Below are 25,275 nucleotides of genomic sequence, written 5' to 3'. Positions count from 1 at the left end.
TGGGGCAGGCGCTCTGCCTTCACCTTTAATGGCCAGTGCGGTACAGTTAGTGGACAGACGGTGGACAGGACACAGAGGGGCGGTCCCGGTGGGGCTGTGGGTGCGGGAGGGCAGCCCATCTTTGACGCGACACTCCAGGAGTCCCCTCCCCCGGCCTGGGGCGCCCAGCCCAGCCAGCCTAGAGCTCTGGAGGGACCCCCATTCCTCCCCATTTGCCAGGGACTCCTGGGCACATCCGACCCTCTGTGGGCCTCCCTGGACAGGGTTCAAGGTCTAGGTCATGACTTCAGCCAGGCTATGGGCCCTGCTTTGTGTCCCCAAACTGTCCCCCTCCTTATCAGACAGGTGAAGGTCCAGAGAAGCTAATGGGGATCCCCAGGCCTGTGGCATCAGGTGGGTACCAGGGTGCATGGGGAGGGGCTGGCAGGGGTTGGGGACTGCACCCAGGTCGGCACCAAAGCTGGGGTTGCAGAAAGGCCAGCGCAGACAGACCGTGGTCTGAGACCTTGCAGACGCAAGGCTTGGGCCCCGGCTCCTTCCCAGAGAAGGTGCTGAGTGTGGGAGAACTAGAGTCTAAGGACGGGCAGAGGGCGGAGGCCTGCGGGGTGACCGGGTGGGGAGGGGTCCCCAGTGAAGGAAGTGCTGAGTCAGGTGCTGGGCAGCGACAGTGTAGTCGAGGCCATGGGGCCCTCCCAGCAGCCCAAGATGACCGTCGCCAGGAGGGGACACCGGCGGGTGGTCTGCTCTCCCAAATGGGGACAGCTGTGAGTGACCCCATAGAGCACCGGGGCCACCAGACCCAGCGGGGGCGGGCGTGAGGCGGGACACAGACCACAGTGCTGGCGGGACCCTGGTGGCAGCAACACCCCCAGGCATCCAAGACCTTGGCAGAACCCTGGGGCTGGAGTGACGGCAGCTGGGCCTGGACAGGGTGGCGTCATGGGCACGGGGAGGAGGCCGGGGCCCCCGCAGGCACTGCGGCAGGGGTGGGGAGGGGGCCCCGGCGGCCCTCCCTGGGCAGGGCTGGGGGCCCGGGCCTGGCTCAGAGGCCGGCGGGGAGGGAGGCGTTGGCAGCGGCGGGGTGGAGGCAGCTGCTGTGGGCGTCCCGCGTGAGGCTGTAGGTGCAGTAGGCCACGGCCGAGCCCAGCGTCAGCCCCGTCATGTAGGACACGGTCATGGTGTTTCCTGCGGACGGGACGGGACCTCAGCGGGCGGGAGTGGCGGGCCCCCTGGTGGGGGGGGGTGGGGGGGCCCCGCAGCGGCCGCTTGACCAAGGGCTGGAGCCGAAGCCTGGGCTTCCCGGGTCCTGAGCAGTGACCACGGCCAGCTCACGCCCAGGGAGGTGGCCGCCCGGGGACGGTTATGCCCCGACGGCGCGGGCCGGGTGCCCAGGCCTCGCCTGCTTCTCTCCATCTCATCTCCCATCTCCAAATGCTCCCTCGTCTAACAGGCTTCCTGAACGGTCCCGTGTCCGGAACCTGCCTCGGTGCTTTGTCCCCACGCGGGCTCTGTCCCCTCCTGCCTTGACGGCAAGCCAGCCTTCTTGGCTGGAGCAGTAGGGAGCTCGGGGGGCCTTCTTGGCCCCTGTCCCTTTCTCTTGCCCCATCTCCTAGTCCGTCAGCCGCGGCCACGGGGGCCCAACAGTCAAACTAGATCCAGGTGCCAGCGTTTTCTTCCAGGCCCCTCCCCTCTTCACTGCCCTGGTACACCGTGCCGCTGCCGCCTCAGGGCCTTTGCACAAGCTGTTCCCGGCACCTCAGACGCTCTGCCTGTGCATTACCACGCGTCCAGCCCCTCACTGCTTCCTCCAGGTCTTTGCTCAAGTCACCTCCTCAGGGAAGCCTTCCCAGACTGCTCTGCTTCCCTTTAACCCCACCCAGACCCCCCAGCCCGCCACTGGTTCGCAATCCTCCATCGTCCTCGGCACCATCCAACGTATCACATCTTTTTCTTATTTGTCCCTTTGTCACCTATGAACTATCAACCCCAGAAGCACAGAGACCACCGTTTTGTTGCCACTGTGTCTCCAGCACTCGGAACAGTGCGTGGCGCATGGCAGGGCCCCCCGACCCCGAGCAGTTGTGGGTGAAGGAAGGAGTAAGAGATTGTCCAACACGCCCGCACACTACGAGCCCCGAGGCCAACCTGGCCCTGGGACCCAAACGCACGTGTCTCTGTGTGACCTGACTTCCACGGGCCTGGCGTGCCCTGCCTGGTAGCGGGGGCTGTGGGTGGGCCGCAGGGGCTGAGCGGGGGCCTTACCTGCCAGCTCCCGCTGCTTGGGGCTCACTTTGCCGGCCGCCAGGATCATGGGCACGCTGCCGAAGTAGCCGTTGCTGATGCCCATGAGCAGCGAGAGGACGCAGGGCCAGGCCGGGTGGCGGAGGGCGGGCGTGCCGCTGGGGTAGACGCACAGGATGAAGAGGGGGATGAAGACGACGCGGAGGCAGGAGCAGGCCAGCAGGTGCGGGCCCCGCCAGTCCACGGGCAGCGCCGCCAGGATCTGGGGGGAGGGAGGCAGACATGTGGGCCCCGCCTCTCCCTCCGCCTGCGTCTCCCTGGCAGCCTCGGGGCACAAGCCCAGACACCCAGGGCTCAGGCCGTATCCCCATCTCTTCCCAGCTTCAGCCACCGAAAAACCCACCAACCTCCGCACTGGGCGAGGCTCTGGACCCTATTTGAGAAACGAGGCCGCCAAGGCCCAGAGGGACATGCGGGGAAGTGGCAGCAGCTGAACCCACTCATTAAGTCCTTTCAGCTGGGGAAGCCCAGGCAGATGGCTTTCCCTCTCTGAGCCTTGCAACCTTGTAGAGAGGAACAGCGACAGGCCAGCATTTCTGAGTGTTCCTGCCGCCCCCCCCCCAACTCAGGGGACTTCATATGCCCACACCTGTGCTGAGACCCCTTAACTAGAGAAAGGAGGGCGCCAGGGTGAGACCTGGGACCGGCCTCCGGGACCGCAAACCCTCCAAGCGCCCTCCGGTCTCCGTCAGGGCGGCCCCCGCCTCCCCACCTGGAGCCACTCGCACCCTCAGCTTGGGGCCCATGCCTCCCCGGGGACCCTCCCCACGGGCATCCGCCCCCCGGAAGCGGGGCGGGCTCCCACCTTGCCCACGAAGTCCGAGAGGTTGAATACGGCCATGATGAGGATGGGCAGCCACTCGCCCAGGATGCAGTGGCGGATCTCGGACTCAAGACCCGGGAACAGGCACAGCGTGATGAAATAGGTCACGGCGATGGACAGCATGTGGGCCCAGATGACGCGGGCCACCACGTAGCGGTGCAGCAGCAGGGCTGTGGGCGGCGGCGGGGGTCAGAGGCCGGCAGCCCGAAGGCCCCCCCGACCGCCGGGGCACCCCCACGTGCGCAGACCCGACGACGGGGTCCAGCCCGCCCCCACCTCGGAAGGAGGGCCAGCTGCGCCGGATTCTCGGCTGAGGCACGTCGAAGCGCGTGTAGGCTCCCCCGCCGCCGGTCACTTCATGGGCTGGGCTGTCCTTTGGGGACCCGCCATCTGCCAGGGCTGGGCCTTGGTGCTCCTGGAAGAAGGCCGGGCCGGCTAGGGTTTGGGTGCAGGCCGCTCGCGGCCTCCCGCCCACCTTCATCCTCGCCCGCCGTCCAGCAAACACGCCAAGCTCCTCCCAGCCGCGGAGCCTCTGCGCATGCGCCTTCCTCAGCCCCGCCCCGCCCTTCCGTGGGTCTCCGGGGGCCCCTCCACGCGCGTCTGGTCTCAGCCCTGAGTCACTCTTCAGCGAAGCTTCCCGACCATTTAGGAGGCCCCAGTTTCTGATGTGGGCTTTTTCACAGCAGGCCTCCCTCCGGCCTGTCTCCTGGTCTCTGGCTCACAGCAGTGTCCCCAGCCAAGCGCCCAGCGAGGGTGACTCGCTGGAAGAACGTCTTTGTGAACGTTCTGGCTCCTCCCTGCGCTCCTCATGGCCCAGCTTCCCTGCGCCTCCTCCTCCAGGTGCCCTCAAGCATCCACACCTGCCGTTCCTGGGCCCGATGGAGGCCATGTGGCCATAGCGCCACCAGAGGGCGCGCTGGCCGCCAGGACGGGGCTCAGGCCACAGGTGTGGGCCTGTGGGTTTCAAGCCACAGACCGGGTTCCATCCCAGCCAGTGGGGCTCAGGATATAGACGTGTGGTGCCACCAAGGCATGAAACCTTAAGCCACAGGATAGAGGAAGGAATCTCAGGCCACAGAAGGAGCCGGAGCCTGTGCTGACAGCGCGCGGCCCAGGGAGTGGGACGGGTACTTACAAAGCGCACATCCTCGGCGCCGACGTCGTGGTGCACGCGGTAGCCGGCCCTGCCCCGACGGCCGCAGCGGGGCCGCGCGGTGTGGTAGAGCACGAAGCGGCTGCCCCTCACTAGCAGGTGCAGCAGGAAGCAGAGCAGCTCCAGGCCCGCGGAGACCAGGAAGAAGATGAGGGTGCCGCCGCGCTCGTCCGGCAGCAGCAGCTTGGTGAGGATGCGGCTCAGGGAGACCATCACGCCCGCCGTGCCTGCGCGGAAGGGGCCGGGAGGCCGGGCCTCGCCGCCCACTCGGCCCCACCAGTCACAGCCACCCCACAGCCCTCAGAACGGCCCTGGGCTGCCCAGAGGATGCGTCCTCGCAGATTGCTCCCTGGCCCCACTGTCTACACACTCACTCACACACACACACACAAACACCAGGAGCTGAGCCAGGCCCATCGAGGAAGATAGGGCATCTGGAGGAAGGCGCTTTGAAGTTGGGACCCCTGATGCCTGGTGCTGGCTCAGGGTGGCGCTGGCTCGGGGTGGCGCTGGCCTGCGTTAAGAGGGGGTGGCAGGGCAAGAGGGGGAGTCAGCTGCCTGGAGCAGAGGAATCTGACCTGGAGGACAGATCCACATGGCTTGGTGTCCGATGAGTTTTGGGTTTGAGCAAAGGGTGCCATTCACTGAGCAGGCGCAGATGGGAAATGAGGTGGGCTTGGGAAAGCGAGTTTGGGCCACAGAGTGGGGGTGGCTCGTGGGTCTGGGGCTCTGAGGAGAGCTTGACGCTGAGGGATGGGACCTGACATCACGGGCAGGGGGCGGGATCAGCTACCCCGGCACACACATACCACACACAGAATATTCAAGACCCGTGCTCAGGGTGGCATGCGCTTCTCACAAAAAGAACCACACCCCAAAGAGACCACGCCCACCACAGCCCAGTCCCGCCCATCCCTGCATGTGGGAGTCCCAGCGCCCCCAGCCAGGCGATCCCAAGCAGCCCATGCCCAGAGCTCGCCTGAGCCCGCTCTCGGTCCCAGGAAGAGGGTCCCCAGCCCAGGCAGCTCCCGGGGGTCTGCAGATACTCACTTTCCCCCGTCATCACCCCCTGCGTGTACCTTTTGGGCAGCATCCCCGTGTACCCATAGAAGCTGGATTGCTGCACTTGAGAGAGAGAGAGAGAGCACAGCCATGAGACACCACCTGTCACCTGTCCGTCCTCTTGGAGCAAAAATCAGAAGTTCGAGAACACTGTGTTGGCAAGAGTTCAGGTGGGGGAAAGATATTACCACCACGGGTGGCAGAGGGATCTGGTCCAGCCACGTCGCAGGGCGTCATGGCAACAGCACCGCCCACCGCACAGCCCCGCCTTCCCCGTCCGCACCCTGGGTGCTGGCCAGGCTCCTCTGCCACCTCTGGTCTTTGAAACCCGAGGAGAAGTGACACGTGTCACTCCTGGACCAGGTAGGAAAAGCCCACGTGGCCTTCCAGTCTTTCTTTTCCCAGGGGTGGTCACAGCAGAGGCCGCCTGTTACAGGTGGGGAGTGGCTGTCAGTCAGTGAGTGCCACCCGCTCACACACTGGCCAGGGAGCAAGAGCCAGAAATAAGCCTGGTTCTGTGAGGCCACTGGGATTTCTGGGCTCATTTGGTGCCACCGCATAACCTCTCTCGTTCTGACCAAAGAGGGCACCCACTGCACTCACACCCTGCAGTCTAGACCCAGGGCCTTGACATAACCCTGGGGCAGGGCTGCAGCCGCGGGTCTCCTGGTCATTACCAGCCTCTGGTTGGTACAAAGTAGAACAGAACAGAGCAAAACAGACCCGAGTCAAATGCCTAGATTGAGAATATTGGTTCAGGGAGCCTGGATTTCATTTATAGACACACACACACGTTTGCTGGGTCAGGCTGTGAAATGTATCTCTTCCTGGAAGTCACAGTCAAAAAAGTTTGAATGTCGACAAAACAACTGGCCTGGACCTTTCCAAATGTCACTGCCACAAAAGACAGAGGAAGGTGGAGGACTATTCAGCTTAAAGGAAGCTACAGGTGTGACTGCTAACGCAGTGTGTGATTCTGGGCTGAGTCCAGGGCAGAAAACCCAAATGCTACAAAGGACATTATCACGACAATGAGTGAACTTTGAATTTGAATTGCAGATTTGATAATATTATTGTATCCATGTTAAATGTCCTTCTTTTGGCAGTTATTATTATTATTATTATTTTTGCTTTTTAGGGCCACACCTGCAGCATATGGAGGTTCCCAGGCTAGTGGTGGAATCGGAGCTTCGGCTGCCGCCCTACGCCACAGCCACGTGGGATCTGAGCCACATCTGCGACCTACACCACAGCTCATGGCAACGCCGGATCCTTAACCCACTGAGCAGGGCCAGGGATCAAACCTGCATCCTCATGGATCCTAGTCGGGTTCGTTAACCGCTGAACCACCAAGGGAACTCCTGCTTTTGGCAGTTGTAAATGTGGTTCTAGAAGAAATGTCTTAGCTTTAACTGTTACTTAAAATACCCTGAATGGTTAGTACTGAGGCAAGAAGGAAGGTGATGTCTGCAAATGGCTTGAGGGGAAAACATACGTTTTATATTTACACATATTTAGGGGGAAATTATCTACATATAGTCACATATTCTTCAGAAGGTGGGGGAGGAAAGGACAAAGAAAGCCTGAAAGGGAGAGAAAACACATATGCAGCGAAACGTTTAACGACTGGTGAGTCTAGGGAAATGTATATCGGAACTCATTATAATTGCAATTTTCCGTAGGTCTGATTGAAGTAGTTGCAAATTAAAAAGGTAAAATAAGTTTGAAAGCTACCGCCCAAGAGAAACACACTGACACAGTGACGCGGGCAGGGGGAGCTGGTGAAGCCCAGTTTTCACCTGGGAATACCAGGGACCTCCCTCCCTGCACACCAGGACCACTGCGGGCGTGCAGCGTGTGTGTGTGCACATGTGCACATACCAGCACCGAGCCGGCTAGTGTGGCACGCCCCCAGCACGCAGGCGGGGCAGGTGGGGCGGCCCGCGGTGGGCGCCCGGGGGCCCAGCCCCGGCCCTACCTGTGCAGCCGAAGGCCACGGTGCCCACCGCGGCCAGGTTGATGGCGTAAGCCTGGTCACGAGAGAAGAGCTGCAGCCACACGTCGCAGATGCTGATGAAGAGGAGGGGGCCCAAGGCTAGGAGGTAGCCTGTGTGGGGAGAGGCGGGGGGCGTGGCATGAGCGGTGGGCGTGGCGGGGTGTGTGGGGGCGGGGCATGAGCGGGGAGGGGGCGGGGAGCCCCCTCCTCCCACCCCTCCCCAGCAGCCAGCACTGAAGTGCCGGCTCTCTGCCCTTCCTCTTAACAGCAGGAGGGCGGGGACATCTTAGAGGTCTAAGGGGACATCCGGAAGCCTTCCTGGAAGAAGTGCCCTTGAGCTGGGCTGGGAAGCTGACCGTCACCATGGAGATGAACGGGGCGGGGGGGGGGGCGGGGAGGAAGAGCAAGGCCGCTGGGACACTTAGCCTCCCCAGGAGCGGGCATCCTGACAGCTTGCGCTGCGCCCAAACGGACCTGAACCTCTTTTCGCATGCTGAACCCCGTGGCGTTCCCTGGAAGGGCACCCATTTCACAGACAAGGAGATGGAGGCGCCGGGAAATGGAGGGGTGAGCGACAGGCCAGGCGGGTGAGAGCTGGGAGCCGGGAGGGCAGCGTACCCGCGGTGATCCTGGTGTGCAGGCTCAGTCTCTCCACCAGCACGTTGTTCAGGAGGACGGCCACCAGGGCCACCAAGATGTACGTGAGGCTCAGGTCAAACACAATGGAAGTCCCTGTGGTGGGGGCGGGGCAGCGGGGGCAGGGGTTCAGGGGAGCCCCACTCTCGGCACCTGCCCCCTCGAGGCACTGCCTCCTTGCTCTGCCCAAAGGGGCTGACAGCCCAGAGAGGGTGAGGGGTTGCCCTGGCAAGTCACAGGGCAATTCATAGCTAGGATTTGAATAACATGGGCTCCCCTGGCAGGGTGCCGCCCCAGGGGTTTCTGGAAGGTGGAGGAGGGCCAGAGCTGAGTGCACAGGCCAGCCTGGGACGGCTGGACCCCACTGCGGGGGACCCACCTGGGTATTTGTGGTGCAGGTAGTCCACGTCGGTGATGAAGCTGTTGTATGGCAGCAGGAAGCCCACGCCAGCCAGCAGCATCGCGAAGTAGATGGCGTGGTAGCGGTCATCGGGCACCGTCTCCTCTGCCAATAAACACAGACGCCAGGTGACAGGGAGGAAAGCCCATTCACGGCCAAGGCCACCACATCAGGGCCGCAGTCCACCACCCTGGCCACAGTCCACCACAGCACCGCCCAGTCATGATCACCGTAGCCACTGTCGCCCTAACCAGACATGGCATCCCACCAAGTCATCTGCCACTGCCACCAGAACCACTGCCACCTTAGCCATCATGGCCACTCCTACCATATCCAAACCACCAAAGCCAAAATGACCACGGCCACTCTCCATCACTATGGCTACAACTGCCTACATCACCACCACCATGGCCATTGTCAGAAGTCACCGAACACCACGGCCACTGTCACCATCGCAGCCACCAACACGACCGTCATCACTGAATCCACGGCCCATCATGACCGTGGGCACCGCATCCACCAGCATCATGGCTGCCATCTGTCCCTGTCGTCATGGCTGCCAAAGCCGCAGCATCACAGCTGTTATCATCGCTGTCACAACCACTGCCATCACCTCCACAGCTGCTCTAACCTTGGTCAGTGTCACCAAGGCCACCATCCACCAGCATGGCCACAGCTGCCCCAGTCCATGGTCAGGGCTGCTCGATATACAACCTCCAATAGCACGGCCACGGGAACCATCACCAAGGGGCCACTGCCACCATGACTTTCCCCATCACGGCCACTGAAGCAGCTGGCTCAACAGAAAGGTCTCGCCTTTCGGAGACTCAGCTGCGGGGCCAGCTGGGTGTCAGGACCCGGTGGGGTTGAGGCAGTGTTTGAGCTCTGAGTCCGCATCCAATAGGGGCCGCGTCTCCTAGGGTTAGTGTTTGTGAATCCAGGAGCCTCTGGCGGACGTGGGAGAGGGACCAGTCGCTACACACTTTAGAGATCCACTCGCAGGATGTCCGCCTCCCACCCCTTGACCTGAGGCTCTGCTGGTCCAGGAGCTCAGTTCCAAAGGGAGGAACGGTTCTGCCCTGAGACCCACGCTCCTGCTGCCCTGGCCACCCTGGGCTCCTCCTGCCCCTGAATCAACAGGCAGAGGATGGAGCTGCTGTACCGGCTGACGGACCCTGATTGTCGTGGGAAATCAGCTTGCTGGAGAGTACGTCTGCCAGACAGGAGATCCCTCCTGGTCTCTCCTAGGTCCACTCCCTGCCATACAGTCGATGGAAAACTAAGCCACCCCACTTCCAGCAGGACTGCTGCTGGGTGACCCACGCGGCAAAGAACCGTGACCAGCTAAGGTGCTCGTGGAGGACCACGGGGATACGGGATGGGTGGTGGCAGAAGGAAGCTATAAACACCAGCGACGACCACGTGACCAGCCGCCGGCACCAGGACAAAGGGTCACGAAGCTTTCTTCCTTGTTTTGATATGAATGTGTTTGTGTCTGTGTGTTAAACAAACGTTTTTGTTGCAGTGACTCTCTCACCCCCTCGTCCAAAGTAAGATTAACTCTGTATCCGGATGTGAGCGATGGGCATCAAAGGCGAGGTGTGAATATCGCCATGCAAGGACTCTGTGTCCTCTGGGAAGGGCTGGTGTGTTTTTGTTGGGACGGGGGGCTAGTCGGGTCACGGCAGGTGGGGGTGGACTCTTAGTGCCTTGTCTTGGAGATTAAGTATGGTTTAGGGAGCTGTGTATCGAAGCCGAGCTGGCAAGGGGGGATTTTGTGATGGCCAGTTTTATAGTTCAACTTGGCAGGCTGAACCACAGTCCCCAGTTGTTCCATCAAACACCGACCGAGGTACTGCGGTGAAAAGAGTTTGCAAAGCCTCCCATCAGCTCCTTGAAGTTTGACACAAAGGGAGATTTCCCTGGGTGGGCCTGACCTAATCAGGTAAGACCGCGAAGGCTTCCCGGAGCGTAAGGACCCTGAGCAGTTCATGCCCCTGGGGTTCCAGCCTGCCTGTGATCTTCCTGCCTACCTGCCTTATGGATTTCAGACGGGCTTAGCCAGCCTCCCCTTTAGTCCGCCCATTTCTTGTCCTAAACCATATACGGCTATCTATACAACACCTTCAGCTCTCTGTCTAGTCTGTCCATCCATCTTTCTGTCTATCTCCTACTGGCTCTGGTAGAAACGTGACTGATCCTGCCCCCACAGCCATTATAGGTAAAAGCACCACTGCCACGGCTACTAGAGCCACTCTCCGCTTCCGTGGCCACTGCCACATGATATCCACTGCCTGGCCAGGAGAAGGCTGGCACCTTGGGATGGGCCCCGAGCTGCCTCTGTCCACACACACGTGTGCAGGGAGGCCATCCCCACCCAACACGGGGCTCGGCCAGCAGAACCTCCACGCCCACCTGCAAAGGGAGGGGACAGAACCTGAGAATAAGCCCCCATGTCTAAGCCCGAAGCAGTCCTAGTGTACCATCTAGCCACCCCCAAACGAGCTATTACTTACAGGGGGCCTCCGAGTGCCAAGAAACATCCTAAGCCATGTTTTGTGGATTCTGTTGCAAGCACATTAGGGCGGCCCCAGGATTATTCCCCTTTTCCAGATGAGAAACGGAGACCCAGGCAGCAGTGACTTGACCAAGGTCCCGGAGTGCCCGGAGTGGCCTGAGACAGGAGCTGGATCGAACCCAAACCTGCCTGCCTTCAGACCCGCATGCTGCCTACACGACAAGTCTGATCGCACAGGCAACTGGCCTATTTCCTCCACGTAGGGCACCTGAGGCTCAGAGAGGTTGAGGCTCTTGGCCGAGGACACACAGCCAGGTGGAAAACCAGGTCTTCGAACCTCACATCAACCCTCCTCTTTCCAGGCACTTTCTCGTCTCCAATGAAGCGAGGCCTGGCTTCCTCTGGCCCAAGAATGTGACCCACACACTATGTGTCGCTTGCATGTAGAAGGGTATGCTCAGGGCAGTGCGTGACTCGCCACGTGCCCCTCCGCCTGCCCGGCACTCATGGAAGCACATGTTAAGATGCAGCCCTCCCTGGATACGGCATCAGGGAAGGCACTGGGACCCTGGGCTTGTCTGTCACTGCAGCGGATCGAACCCCTCCTCACCAATGCTGCCTCCTGGATTCCGTGGGCCGTGCTCCCACGGCCATCCCTGCTTTGGGCACGTAGACCCAGCCATACCCTCACTCACCAGACTCCGTGACGATGGGGATACCCCTGGCCCTGCCGCCCTGGGCCCGAGCTGCCGCCTCCTCCAGCTGCCCGCTGTCGAAGCTGAAGCTCATCACCATGCTCCCGTGCGGTGTGCCCGCCGTGCTGGGCTCCTGGAGGCGCTGGCTGCCCACGGAGCCCATGGCAGCCTGTGCTGCTGCAGAGAAAGCAGAGGAAGCAGGCTGGGGGGGCCAGGAGAGGTCCCCTACCCCGCTGCCACGCTGCCAAGCCTGCTCCCCCGGGGTGCCGGCCTCTCTCTTCTGAAACAGCGTGCTGGAGCACACAAACCTCCGAGGAAGAGCGGTGCCACGTGACTTGTGTCTTAAGCTGAGCAAGCAAGCACAGAGGCCTGCCTGGGGGCGGCAGCAGGGGGCCTGGAGAGAAAGAGATGGGGGAGAAACACTCTGAACACTGTGTGCCGGAGTGTCCCGTGAGCCACCTTCCTCTGCGAGGAGATTCCCATATTCACGCATGTGACAGTAGCGCGAAGTGAGGGTGACCGCCCTCTCTGTCCGTCACCCGGGCCTCACGGGCAGTAAATGGCAGAGCCAGGACCCGGGCCCGGGTCGGTGGGACCCTGAGCCACCAGAGCCCTCGGTCCTGCAGGGGCAGGAGGGACTTGCCTTGGTCTTCCTGCTTCTCTGGCTCCCAGTCAGCTCTTATCTTTGGAGGGAAGGAAGGAGCTGCTGGAGTCTCGATGGAGAGACCCCCGCAGGGCGTAGGTAACCCTGTAGGGGCTGGGGCAGGGGGCGCGTCTAGCGTTTTCCTTCAAACATGGATCCACTTGTTTTCCTAACAACCTTCATTCACCTGCTTGCAAAAAGGAGCCACGCTCATCAGAGGGAATTTGAGAGAGATGGGGCACAGCGGCATTGGCCTCTGAGTGTGGCACCTCTGTGTCCCCACCCGTCCTGGGCAGATGTACGGAGCCCACAGGAGAAGCTGGAAGAAGGATGCTTCCCCAGGGACCCCTCGTGCTAGGAAGCTATTCTGATTTTCTCTCAATCATGTCCATCTCCCCCACTTCTGCTCCTACTGCTTCTTCCTCTTTTTTTTTTTCTTCTCTTTTTAGGGCCAAGCACATGAAGGTTCCCAGGTGAGGGGTCAAATCAGAGCTACAGCTGCCAGCCTACACCACAGCCACAGCAAGGCCAGATCCGAGCTGCATCTGCTACCTACACCACAGCCATAGCAACGCCAAATCCTCAACCCAGTGAGCGAGGCCAGGGATCGAACCCACAACCTCATGGTTCCTAGTTGGATTCGTTTCCGCTGTGCCACAATAGGAACTCCCTCCTCCCACTTCTGCTTCTTTCACCACCTTTCCTCCAGCAACCCTGCCTCAGTTTACCCCCCCCCGACTCCAGACGGGGGCATGCTGACCAGTTCCCCAGTGCTCCCCAAGCCTTCCTCACTTCCTCGCGCCCCACAGAGAGGTTTAGGTGGGGCGCTATCCCTGCTTCCAGGTGGGTCCTGGGGCTGGGGAGTTCTACCCCTGCCTGCTGGGGGTCAGCACCCAGGAGCAGCAGAGAAGAGGCTTCTCCTGGAGGCTGGGGAGTCAGGTGTGAGTCCCCGCACCAGGCTCAGCGCTCATCCTGGAGCCCCCAGCCCTGGGCCGCCTGCCATACCTGGAGCTGGGAGGACGAAGAGGATTTAGCACGGAGCCCAGCCAGTTTGAATGACTGTGGCCTCGGGCAGGGCCCTGTGCTGGAGGCTTGGACACCCGCCGGCCCCGCCGATCCAGCCTCCATCCAAGACAGGAGGAACCAGGAAGGGGCCGGCCGTAGAGAAGGGGTCTTCCCTCCAGCCCTGGAGGACGGCCACCCCGACCCCCTGGCCTGTGTTCAGCAGAGGTTCCCGACACAGATGCAGAGCCCGGGACACGCCTGGCCACACGCTGAGGTTTCTACCCAGCCGGGAGGCCACGGCATCCGGGAGGGCAGACGTGCTTGGCATCAAACCGGGAGGCAGCCCTACTGCTCCCTCCCTTGATGGGTGAGGCGGGCAGCTGCCACCCTCAGCTACTGTCCCCACGTGCTCCTCCAGGCCCCTGCTGGAAGGTGCCCTGTCTCCCCAGGCCACGGCCCCGTGACCCCTAATATGACCTCTCACGGAGGCAGGGCAGGGGCACGCGAGGCTCCCCCCCTCCTCTCGCCTCTCCTGGGCTGCAGGCTTCCACCTGCCACCGCATAACGCCCCCCCCCCCGCAACACACCCCAGCAGCCGGGAGCCTCAGCTCTGCCCCCCACCTGCTCCTCCTCCTGGGTCCCCCATTAACTAAAATTTAAAGACAGAAACAGAGATCTTCTCTGCTCCCCCACTGCAGGGACCCCAATCACTGCCTCAGTCACACCCCAATCACTGCCACACCCTCTGGGCCTCAGTTTCCCTGTGGATGGAGAGGGTGAGAAAGTACTCCCCAAGTCTGGCGGGGGTGGGGGGGTGAGGAGGGAAGGCTGGCTGCCCAGAGGAGGTGCTCGGCGGTCCAGCCTCTGCTCCGGGGCCCAGCTGTGGGCCCCAGAGGGCTCCGGACCCCAGCAGACCTGGCAGCCCCACTCATGCCCCCACTTTGCCGAAAGGGAGAGTGAGAAGAGAGAGCCAAGCCTGGGGTCACACAGCACGTATCAGAGCCTCGGCAGCCCGACCACCTTTGGCTCCACCTTTTCATTTGCGACTGAGTTCACGTAGGTTCTGACTGCCCCCAGCACCCTGAACTGCTGGGTGTCTGGACCCCAAGGCCAGGCCACTTCTCTAAGGGGCCATGCCCCATCTCCGGCCAGAGCGCACAAGGGAGCCTGAATTCTACGAGCAAAGCCAGCCCGCTGGTCCTCCTTGGGCCTCAGGCTCCTCGGGAGCCCCAAGCCCTGGCTGGCTGGATGCCCTTGGATGGCCGTGGTCCCCACGCCTGGGCCAGCGCATGAGTTCTCTCCTGCTCTGTCCCAGCCAAGCGTTCCGGGCTGCCCCAACGCCCCCCTGTCAGTTCTGCCCACGGGAAAGTGCCTTTCCACCTGCTTGGGCCACCCCCTCCCTGGAGTCCAGGGAGGATGCATGAATGCACTGGCCTCAGGTGCCTGCCGGCTCCTGGGATGCCCAGCTCCAGTCCCCGGCCCCTGGCCTTGGTGCCTCCGTTGCCCTCAGACCCCAGGCTCCTTCCGCAGACCAGCCCCATCAGCAACAAAGTTGGTTCCCAGGCCTGTGCTCCGAGGCAACGGAGCCTCGGGGACCACCCTGAGGTGACCTCTGGGTGCAGGCCCCACCTCTTCCAGCCACCTCCCGGAGAGCTGGGACGGGGTGGCTGCGGGAAAGGGTGAGGTGGGGCGGAGGAGGTTCGGGGGGAACTTGAGGTGGAAGGAGGCTCAGGCTGTGCCCGGAGAAGGAGGTGGCACCTCGCCCTGAGAGGGCCTGGGGCCACCGGCCACTCTCCCCTTTCCGGGTCTGCGTCCTGCACTCGCAGATGGGCTGGTAGGGAGCTGGCCCGGTCCGGATGCTGGACAGGGTTGGGGTGGGGGCCCTCTCATTCTGGGATGGGGGTGGGGGACTCGGGGTCCCCGGGGTCACGTGTCCCCGCCAAAGGACTGGGCAGCTGGAGCCGGCGCCGAGGGGGGAGAGGCGCGGAGCCGGGCCGCGCGCGCCTCAGACAAAGGCTCCGACAGGTCCCCCGCGTCCCAGCCCGTCCCCGCCCGCGCCTGCCACCCCCGCGGTGACCGCTTACCTCAGCCCGGCCGGGTCCCGGGGTCCTCGGCGCGCCTGGCCCTGCCTGCGCCCAACGCCCCCGCGCCGGGACCCCTGGGCGCCCGCGCCCCGGCCCGCTGCGCTCCACTCCCCGCACCCCGCCTCCGGCCAGGCGCGGCCGGCGTCCTCCGCCCTCCGCCCTCCGCCGGTCCCCGGTCGGCCGGCCCCCGGGTCGGGCGAGAGCGTCCGGGGGGCGCAGCAGCTGCGGCGAGCTCAGCGGGGGGCCCCGCGCTCCGCCCCGGCCCGCCCCCCGCGCGAAGCCCCGCCCCGTCTGCCCTCCTCCTTCTCCGCCCCCCTCCGCCCTGCCCCGCCCGCAGTGCCCGCAGGGGCGGGGGAGGGGCGGAGGCTCAAGTCTGCGTCCCCGACGCCCCGGGGACGTGCCTGCTCCGGTGACCCCGGGGTGACCTGTGGCTGATCGAGCCGCCACCCCTCCAGGCCCACCTCCCCGCCGGGGTGCCCAGGCTTATTGCCCCCCCTCCTCCCATCTACCCCTCCCCAAACCGGGTCCCCTCGCGGGGGAAGCCAACAGCGCTTGGGGGGCGGGGGGACAGGTCACCCAGTGATCCGATTCAAGTTTTGAAGATGAGTAGGATTTCGCGGGCAGGAAAAAGTGTGAATCCCAGACAGGTCTAGGAGCCTCGGCAGCCGCCCCCCACCCCCGCCCCGTGCCACCCCCTCGTCTCGTCCCCACCCTTGCCTGGCTGGGCCCCCCTGCTCTCGGGATCGCTTCCCCTCACGGAGCCTCAGTTTTCTCCTAGGAGACGGAATGGTCACCCTCCGGGGGCTGTTAATCCCAGCACGCCCTCCTCTCTGAGCCTCGGTTTACAGTTCGCACACCGCCCTGGCAGGGGTTTGGGTGGGGGGAGTCTGATGCCGGGAAAGGGGTTCAGCCTCAAGGATAGGAACCAGGAACCGATGGGAAGCCCCCTATCCTCCCTTCGTCTGCTGTGTGGGGGGCGGGGGGGGGGGAGGTGTCGGGGACACGGCCGGTTGTTCAAAGTAATTAAAGTTATGAGCCTGATGCCTTCCCTGGCTCTAGAACTTGGAAAGGGCTGATGCAGGAAGCCATGCCCAGCTGTCCTCCGTGTAAATAAAATGTATCTGGTGCATGTGAGACACTGTTCTAGACGCAGGGGACAGGTCAGGTCTCTGCCCCGTGGGGTTTCACAGGCAATAAACAGGCATAATCATTTCGGGAAGCATCAGATGCCTAGAAGATTGTGAGACCTGGTGGGATAGGCAGTGGCACGTGTCTGTGGGAATGGATGGGCATCATTGTGGTCAGGGAAGGCCACCCTGAGAAGGTGATGCTGGACCTGTGAGACTTGCCCCTGGTGGGGAGGTTTGTGGGAAGGGTGTTCAGGGCAGAAGGAACAGCCAGTGCAGAGTCCTGAGGCCAGAAGAAGCTCATTCTATTCAGAAAGAAGGCCAGTGTATCTGGAACAGAGGAAGGAGGAGTCGTTCTGAGGGAGAAGAAGTGGGGGAAGGGCAGGAACCAGACTAAGGGGGTCTTACTGGAGCCCCTGGAGTGTTTCAGCCAGAGTAGGGAACATACTCTGACCTGGGTTTTTTGGGTGGTTTTTGGTTTTGGCCACGCCCATGGCATGCGGGAGTTCCCTGGCCAGGGATGGAAGCTGCGCCACAGCAGCAACCCGAGCCGCAGCAGTGACCAGGCCAGATCCTTAACCTGCTGAGCCACCGGGAAACTCCTGACCTAGGTTTTTAAACCTATGTTCCTGGTGGGAGTGCAAATTGGAACAACCCGTCTGGAAGGTAAATTGGCTTAAAAAACCTGACTTTGATGCAGAAAATCTAGCCTAAGGAAATGATGCTAAATACAGAAAAGCCTTGATATACAAAAATGCTCTTCATACTATCCAAACATTGCAAATAGCCTGATTACCCAAGAAGAGCAAATAAGGAATAGTCAGCGGGGTGGGGAACAGGTGACACGATTGTTACATTTGAAAGAAACAAACAGGAAAACTATTGGAGGAACATGTAAGCCACCACTAGGATGTACAGTTATGAAGCTTTTTTGTTGTTGCTGTTTTGTCTTTTTGCCATTTCTTGGGCCGCTCCCGCGGCATATGGAGGTTCCCAGGTTAGGGGTCGAATCAGAGCTGTAGCCACCAGCGTACGCCCCAGCCACAGCCATGCAGGATCCGAGCCGCGTCTGTAACCTACACCACAGGTCACAGCAACGCCGGATCCTTAACCCACTGAGCAAGGGCAGGGATCGAACTCGCAACCTCATGGTTCCTAGTCGGATTCGTTAACCACTGAGCCGCAATGGGAACTCCATGAAGAATTGATCATAGCATGGAAAACTGGCAGCGTAATGGGAAACAGGTAATGGGAAGAAATACAAAAGATACATGATGCTTTGTGCCCCAAAATTGGAAACACCGGGAAAAAGATGATTTTCTGGGAAAATCAAAATGAGAAGACACGTTGTAATCAGATAAGAAATCCAGCTCCATAGAGCACTTACTGCAGAGGGAAGAGAATTTCACTAAAGAAGCACCCTGGCTGTGGGTCGTTTCGCAGAATTAACAGATTTCTACTCAACTTTTAAAGCGCAACCTCGTCATTCCAGAGCACAGGACAAAAGAGAACCACCCACATCTGACAAAAGTTTCTCCGAGAAAACGAGAGAGACCAGTCTCATCTGTGAACATCGGTAGAAAACCCTGCACAAAACATTCGCAAATAGTGATGGCTTCTGAGAACGGAGATTGAGGAGATGGGGTCAGAGAAAGGACACACTTTTTTTTTTTTTTTTACTGCAGCCTTTTGAACACTTTGAATTTTTTATCATCAAGTGGACAAGCACGATGCGCAATTCTGCACACAAGATAATTTCACGCCACGTAGAGAAAATACTAAAAGAAAAAGGTAGCAAAATATGCAACGGTGGTTGTCATTGAATGTGGGGATGGGAGGCATTATTTTCTTCTCTGTTTTTCTGTCTTTTCTACAGAAAGCCCTTATCAGTTTGTTTGTGGTGCTTTTCAGCACACACGTGGTTTTCATGAAAAACTAAAAATGCATTTGTGTGGGGAGAGAGACATCTCGTCTACCTCGCTGTCACGGGCCCACGCTCTCCGCACGCCCTGGCTCCCCATGGCCCCAAGTTATAGGAGGGCTTGGGAGTGACTCTCCTTCCAGTCTCGACACCACCTGCTAAGACGGGGAGATGGGGGAGGGGGTTTCAGAGGTCTGTGGCTAGGCCCGGGGACCTCTCTGGGGGTGCCAGGGGACACCAGGCTCGGGGCCAGACCTGCCGTCACTGCTGATGACACCCAAGCCTCGCTGACAGCAGCAAGAATGCTGCTAGTCAATGCCTGTCCTCCCGCCCCTGTTAGCAACTTCCTTGCCTTGGAGAAAAGCCATCTGCCAAGATGAAAAAGGCAGCCAGTTAAGGCCCCGTGGAAGGAGCAGGGGATGGGCTGTGGCAGGCATTGAAGGAGGGGCCCGCAGCCATCCCCGTTCTGTCATCTGGGCTCATGGAGGCTGCCAGGTGGGTGCAGAGAGAGGCTGGGGTGGGTCCTGCATCGTGGATGGAGTGACCAGGGAACCGCCACCACCAGGGACCAAAGCCCCTGCTCGGTCCTCCCTTGGCAGGTCCTGAGTGCTGCGCTAAATGGCTCAGACGCACCCCCCCCCAAAATCATCTTTCAGTGGAGTGGCTACCAGAGCTTTGTCGATGATCTCTTGGCTCCCCGACTCTGCCCCCCAGCCCTGCTCCCTCGGCGGACAGTGAGTTTTCTAAAAGGTGTCCTTCTCCTGCTAGCTCATTTCCATGATTCCTCAGCATCTCCAGGGATATCACCCAAAGCCCAGAATGTTCTGACCCCCTCAGACCTCTCCCCATTTTCTCCCACACACTCAATTTTGAGGAATGGACGGGAAGGCTAATGGGTTTCTGTGCCTCAGGTCCTACCAACAGGGATCTGGCTGAGCTGCCCAGTCTATGCCGTTATAATTGCTTTAAAAACTTTGTGGGCTTCCCATGTATCAGATTAAATACACTCCACTAGGTAAAAACCACCCTCACACATCTCTGAGATATCCGCTCTGTGCTGGGCTGTGGGACAAGGCCCTTTTTAGAAGCTCCCTAGTCTAACAGAGAGTCTAAGATGCATGCTTTTCGGGTTCTTAGAAACCTTTTCATCTAGTTGAGAGCGTTTCAAGGCACCACCTGAAATGTTTGTTACCCATGTCTTTTATGCCTGATATTGGCACCTTGAGGTTTCGCTTGACCTGAGATGATGTTTTATGGCAATATTGCTCATTTCATCTTTGCCCAGGGTGACTCCTTTCTTGGGGGCTCTTGGGTTTATTCCTCCTGAGGGCCCATAACCAGCCCTCCAGGTGGGTGCCCTCAGGTACAAATCTCAGAGGTGACACTTTGGGCTAAGGTGGATTTTCATTTTATATGTATTTATTTTGGCCACCCCGAGGCATATGCAGTTCCCAGACCAAGGATCAGATCTGAGCCATAATTGCAACCAACGCTGCATCTGCAGCACCACCAGATCCTTAACCCAATGTGCTAGGATGTGGATTGATCCTGTGTCCCAGCGCTCCCAACACGCCCTGGTCCCAGTGCCACAACAGGAACTCCCAAGGTGGACTTTTAAGAATAACTCCCACTCTTGCCATGACAACAGCCACCAGCCTGCCCAGCCACTGTCCATCCCTCCCCAAGGAGTAGACGCCACCCCAAACCACTATGTCCCATCTTGGCCCACCAGGGTGACTCAGTGCAGGGCAGTGTGCCCGCCCAAAGACCAGCAGATGTATTGAGGTACTTTTCTGTCCCCACCAGCCACAGAGCGGGCTTGGTTTGAGGGGAGGGAGGGACTCGAAATAATCTCAAAAATAAACTAAATGAGAGTGTCTGTCGTGGCTCAGCAGAAACAAATCCTACCAGTATCCATGAGGATATGGGTTAAGTATCCCTGGCCTTGCTCAGTGGGTTAAGGTGTTGCCATGAGCTGTGGTGTAGGTCACAGATGTGGCTTGGATCTGGCGTTGCTGTTGCTGTGGTGTAGGCCGGCAGCTGTAGCTCCGATTCAACCCCTAGCCTGGGAACCCCCATATGCTGCGCGTGCAGTCCTAAAAAGCAAAAAAACAAAACTAAATGTCCACATAAGGGCATATTCGGGTTTTATAGACAACAGTAGAAACCTGGGAACAGCCTGGCAGGGCCTTTCAAGGGGAGATGGTTAAACAGACTGTGGTCCTTCCTTACCATGGAATACTACTCAGCAATGAAAAGGAACATACTGCTGGTCCCCCCAATAACAGGATGAAAGTCAAGTGCATTATCCTGGGTGGAAAAGACAAACATAGAATACATACCACATGCACGTTTCCATGCACGTGACCTTCTAGAAGAGGCAGGATGAATCAGAGATAATCAGAGAAGGTGACCGGGGAGGGTGGGAGACATAAAGGGGCTGTCTGGGGTGATACGCTCCAGATTTTGATGCAGATCTGGCTAATCCAATGTGTCCACCAGACAAAACTGTCCATCTGCCACAACTTGGCCAACGCTGTGCAGGTTTAGGGGTGCAATTGATTCTGAAGTGCATTAAAAAAAGGAAGCTTAGCAAAAAAACAAAAAAACAAAAACAAAAAAAAAAAAACAAAGAAAAATGGAGTTCCTGTTGTGGCTCAGAGGTTAACGAATCCAACTAGGAACCATGAGGTTGAGGGTTCGATCCCTGGCCTTGCTCAGTGGGTTAAGGATCGGGCGTTGCCGTGAGCTGTGGTGTAGGCCGGTGGCTGCAGTTCTGATTCGACCCCTAGCCTGGGAACCTCCATATGCCTCGGGTGCGGCCCTAAAAAGAGAAACAAAAGGAAGGTGGGTGGGAAGATGGATGGGGGCGGGGCGGACATGGACAGCTTTCTCAGACCCAGAATGAAATGCAGGCAGGAGACTTCTGGGGGTTTCCTGACTCTTCTTTAGGTTGAAAATGTTCACAATAAAATGTTGGGGGTCGGGGGAGGGAAGAAAGAGCGCCCAGGGGTGCGCGCCCCCTCCCCCGCCCCGCCTCCACCGCTGTCCAAGGGGGCTGTTCCAGGCCACAGCAGCTCTGCCATCTGCTTCCCGCGGAGCTCAAACCTAATTTATTCCCAACTTATTAACTTAAAGCCCATTAGAATCTTCCCATCAACCTGGACAGGCAGCCAAGAGCCAGACCCAGGCGGAGACCGGAGGGAGGCTGTGCTCAGGACACAGCCAGGGAGGGAGAGGGAGCGGGCAGACTGGGGAGGCCTCGGAGGGGCGCTGTCCAGGGCTGGCCCGCTGGACGTGGTGCGCAGGCCGGGCCTGGCCGATGGCAGAGGGATGGGGTCTCCCCGCCGCCCCCGTGCAGGGAGCCGCCTTTATCGGCATCACGTCCTCCAACCCCTCCAGGGACCCCAGGAGCTCCCTATTAGAGCCCAGGAAGCTAGCGCCCGGGGGGTGAGGCTGGGATTCCCTCTGGGGACGGTGGGTCTTGTGACCGTGACCTTGGTGACCCATCACGGTCATAGCCGTACATGAGCCGGATTTCATGCTCCCAGTGACCCCAGTTATTGGATCTCGCCTTCTGACTTGGACAGAAAGGCCCCGGGCCTGGGAAGAAGGCCCTGCTGGCCTCGCAGGCTCCCCTCCCCGCCTGTGCCCCTGTGACAAACTCTGGAGAAAAAGAGATGCAGCCTCCCGAGCAAACAGGCAAATGGTAGAAATAAAACCCCAGGATTCTCTCCTAAGAGGACAGATGCAGCGGGTGTGGTGCTGAGCGGGACGGGCCGGGGACTGGCGCTTCCGGGCACCAGCTAGGAGCCAGGTCATGGCCAAGCACAGCTTCTGCTCCAATTCTCACAGGGACTCGGGGGTGGGGGTGGGGGCCGAGCCACACAGCGAGGCTGGGCCCTCCTCAGTCGCCCCTTCTGTGCTGCAGGTCAGGCTGCCCCCCCAGCGCCCCCAGCCCCCTAGGCCGGGAGAGGAGAGGGAGTCAAGCCCAGGCCAGGTTTCCAGGACTCGGAACCGAGCCGTATGTGGCATCTCGGGCCTCTGCCCCTCAGGACAGCCCAGGCCGGCCAGGGAGCGGGGATGAAGGCTCCCAGGGGCGGCTGCTGGAGGCCGGCCAGGACGGCAGGAGCTGCTGGACCAGCTCCAGGCGCTTTTAGCTGGAAGAGCTCTTCATTAGGGCTGCTGAGGACGAGCGTGGGGGTGGGGACGGGAGCCTCGGGGGACGGGCGCTGCTGCTGGAGCTCTGATCTCCCCAAATGCTCCAAAGCCTCCCGGGACTGCCCCCCCCCGCCCCTCCCTTGAGGCACCAGCCACACCCAACACCCTGCGGCTTCCCCTCCCTCTACAATGAGGCGGCCCTTTCCCCAGGCTTTATCCACACGGGTCCCTCAACCTCCCAACTCCTACACACCTGAAAAGTCTCAGCCCCCTGCCCCCTCCCCAGGGATCCGCTGCAGACGCTCCCATTGGAGGGGTGACCAGGAGGGAGGCCTGAGGACACCCCACTTTATAGACAACCATGAAGCCCAGGGGAGTGAAGGCATTTGCTAAGAAGCCTCTGGGGGCCTGGACGTGGTGTCCGTCAGTGAGAAGGGCTGGGTGAACCAGCTACCCACCAGGTCAGGGGCAGAGGGGCACCAGAGCCCAGGGCCACCATAGTGAGCCCAGAGGAAGGCAGGCAGGGGGACCAGACTCTTACAGATACTCCGATCCCAGGAGCGCCCTGGCGACGGCTCACATCCCCCTCCTTGGCAGTTCGCGAGCCCATTTCGCAGGTGAGAAGACCGGATGCTAGAGGCTGGCCCAAGGTTTCCCCGCCAGGCTGCCCCGGGGAAGGAGTGGCAGACCCAGGACTGGAGCCCAGACTGGCCACACCTGGGCCTTGCCCAAGGCTTACCTGAACCCTCCTGTGCCCTCTCTGAGGCCTCTGCCAGTGGAGTCAGAATATGCTCGTCAGACACGCTGCGTGGAGGAGCCTTTGTACTCTCTGTTTACAAGAGGAGGCTTGTGAGCAAATTAGCGGGGTAACCAGGGAAAATGTTTGGCTTCCGTGGGTGGGAGTTGGAGCCATCTGTTCCCAAGTGCTGAGAAAACACCCGAGCAGCCGCCGGTGCCCCAGCCCCAGGAGAGCTGCGGGGAGCGCCACCGGCCCGCGGGCTGTGTGGCCTGGGGCGGGGCCCTCACCCTCTCTGAGCCTCGGGAGCTGCTCCTATCCAGACTTGTGACTCCAGAACTCCCTGCCTGCCTCCTTCATCCTCATGGCTCCCCCTGACTGTGTAGACAGAGCCCCACCCTGCAGAGGGAAGCCACCAACCACTGGCAAGACAAGGCTGGCCTCCCCAGCACGGGGCTTTGGGGTTTGATTTAGCAGTGCACTCATTTGTCCCCGAGCTGAAAATAGCTTTGTTGTGTCCTCTGATTATAAAGAGGATGCTTCGCCGATCCAGATATATATGCCATAGAAAGATAAACCACAAATGGCCACACCCGGGGGGCAGAGGGTGTTCCCAGCCAGGGATTGAATCTGAGCCACAGCTGTGACCTACACCGCAGCTGCAATAACGCGGGATCCTTTAACCCACTAGCTGGGCCCGGGATTGAACCTGCTCCTCTGCAGCAACCAGAGCGGCTGCAGGTGGATTCTTAACCCACTGTGCCACGGCAGGAACTCTGGTTTTAATTCAACCATTTAGACCTGCAGCGTGCGGGCCTTTCCCCAGCTGACCCTTGCCCTGGGGCCCTGACCGCAGGCTCCAGACTCCAAACCCTCTTTAGCGTGGCTTTCCCAGCCCGGAAGCCCGGCCCCTGGGAAGGTGTCCAGAGGGGTCCACAGCGCTGAGGTTTGCGGTCGCTGTCACTACGGGCTGTGGCATCAGGAGATGGTGGGCATCCCAAGGCATTGGCAGCAGGGCCCCCAGCTTTCCTCCAGGGCTGGTCCCAGTGCAGGAGAAGCAGGTGCTGGGGGAGGCGGCTGTTTGGCCCCTGGAAGCAGCTTATCTTGGCAGAATTCTGCTAATCCTCTCGCAGGATTAAGGAAACTCAACGCACCGTCCCTTGATAAAGCCTTTAAGGATTTAATAGGCTTCAGACTTTTCCAGAGAAAGCCCAGACGTCTTTGTTCTTGACTCTCTGTGACCTTGATCCGGGCCCCATTCCTCCGCCTGGAAAGAAGAGGGGCTGGTGGTGGCCCGCGGTCCCTGAAAGGGTGTGTGTCTAAGGGGGTGGGCTGGTTCTGGAAGCTTCCGTGTCCCGTCGCCCTGTCGGGGAGGTGGGAAGCCAGTCGTGGGACAGCGCCCACTGGGACAGGTGGTTGGTCGGGGATGGACCTGTGGCTCGTGTCGGGCCTCCAGGGTTTTCCTTAGAACAGACGACAAACGTCAGCTGTATATTAGTTTGCTGGGGCTGCTGTAGCCAAGTCCTACAGCCCAGGCGGCTTAAATTCCAGAAACCTATTCTCTGACGGTCTGGAGGCTGCCGTCCCAGAGCAAGGGGTCTGCAGGGCAGGGTCTCCGGAGACGGCCACCCGCTCCCTGTGTTCTCATGTGGGCGTCCCTCTGTGTCTGTGTCCTCACCTCCTCTTTCTAGAAGGACCTCTATCTTATTGCATTGGGGAACTCGTTTTGCCGTAATTACCCCTTTTAAGGGCCTGTCTCCAAATATTATGAGGTCCTGGGGGTGAAGGCTTCAACATGACTCTGAGGGGACACGATTCAGCCCACAGGAAGTTGTGTTAAGTCCCTCGGTTTAGGGCACTTTGTTCTAGAAGACACAGAGCGTTCACTTGTCAGCTCAGGGCTCACAGACCAGGATTCTCCAAAGACCCTGTGTGGTCTTTTTTTTTTTTTTTTTTTTTTTTTTTTTTTGGTCTTTTTGCTATTTCTTGGGCCGCTCTCGCGGCATATGGAGGT

General features: G+C 60.1%; 1 protein-coding gene across 6 annotated transcripts; it reads right to left on the bottom strand.

The window, feature by feature from the left end:
• Positions 1-23,376, bottom strand: SLC29A4 (solute carrier family 29 member 4). 6 transcript variants are annotated; one of them, XM_021086037.2, is made up of 12 exons: positions 23,265-23,376; positions 11,893-11,978; positions 11,585-11,761; positions 8,351-8,476; positions 7,954-8,067; positions 7,318-7,446; positions 5,328-5,402; positions 4,260-4,504; positions 3,401-3,539; positions 3,107-3,294; positions 2,263-2,503; positions 1-1,185 (listed from the first exon to the last, which is right to left on the bottom strand). In XM_021086037.2, the coding sequence occupies exons 3-12, from the start codon at positions 11,745-11,747 to the stop codon at positions 1,043-1,045; spliced, it is 1,563 nt and encodes a 520-aa protein (XP_020941696.1). In that variant the 5' UTR covers positions 11,748-11,761; positions 11,893-11,978; positions 23,265-23,376; the 3' UTR covers positions 1-1,042. The 6 variants fall into 6 exon arrangements, with proteins under 6 accessions (XP_020941696.1, XP_020941699.1, XP_020941697.1 ...); XM_021086040.2 differs by lacking the exon at positions 23,265-23,376 and adding an exon at positions 15,317-15,450; XM_021086038.2 differs by lacking the exon at positions 23,265-23,376 and adding an exon at positions 15,317-15,450 and having other exon boundaries at positions 11,585-11,758.
• Between the last annotated feature and the right edge of the window lie 1,899 nt (positions 23,377-25,275).

The sequence above is a fragment of the Sus scrofa genome, chromosome 3, assembly GCF_054392235.1.
Source record: "Sus scrofa isolate SSC_HxYL_T2T_F1_AM1 chromosome 3, Sscrofa_HxYL_maternal_Yorkshire_Landrace_v2.0, whole genome shotgun sequence".
NCBI classification, from domain to species: domain Eukaryota; kingdom Metazoa; phylum Chordata; class Mammalia; order Artiodactyla; family Suidae; genus Sus; species Sus scrofa.
The sequence above is the reverse complement of the archived record's forward strand: the minus strand, read 5'-3'. Positions and strand labels throughout refer to the sequence as shown.

Bases quoted from the DNA above. Each gene is read 5' to 3' on its own strand.
- SLC29A4 (XM_021086037.2), bottom strand. From the start codon at position 11,747: ATGGGCTCCGTGGGCAGCCAGCGCCTCCAGGAGCCCAGCACGGCGGGC. The intron at 7,447-7,953 runs GTACGCTGCCCT...CTCCCCACACAG, and splicing joins GCACACCAGGATCACCGCGG to GCTACCTCCTAGCCTTGGGC. The intron at 2,504-3,106 runs GTGGGAGCCCGC...CCCTCCCCCCAG, and splicing joins TCTCGGACTTCGTGGGCAAG to ATCCTGGCGGCGCTGCCCGT.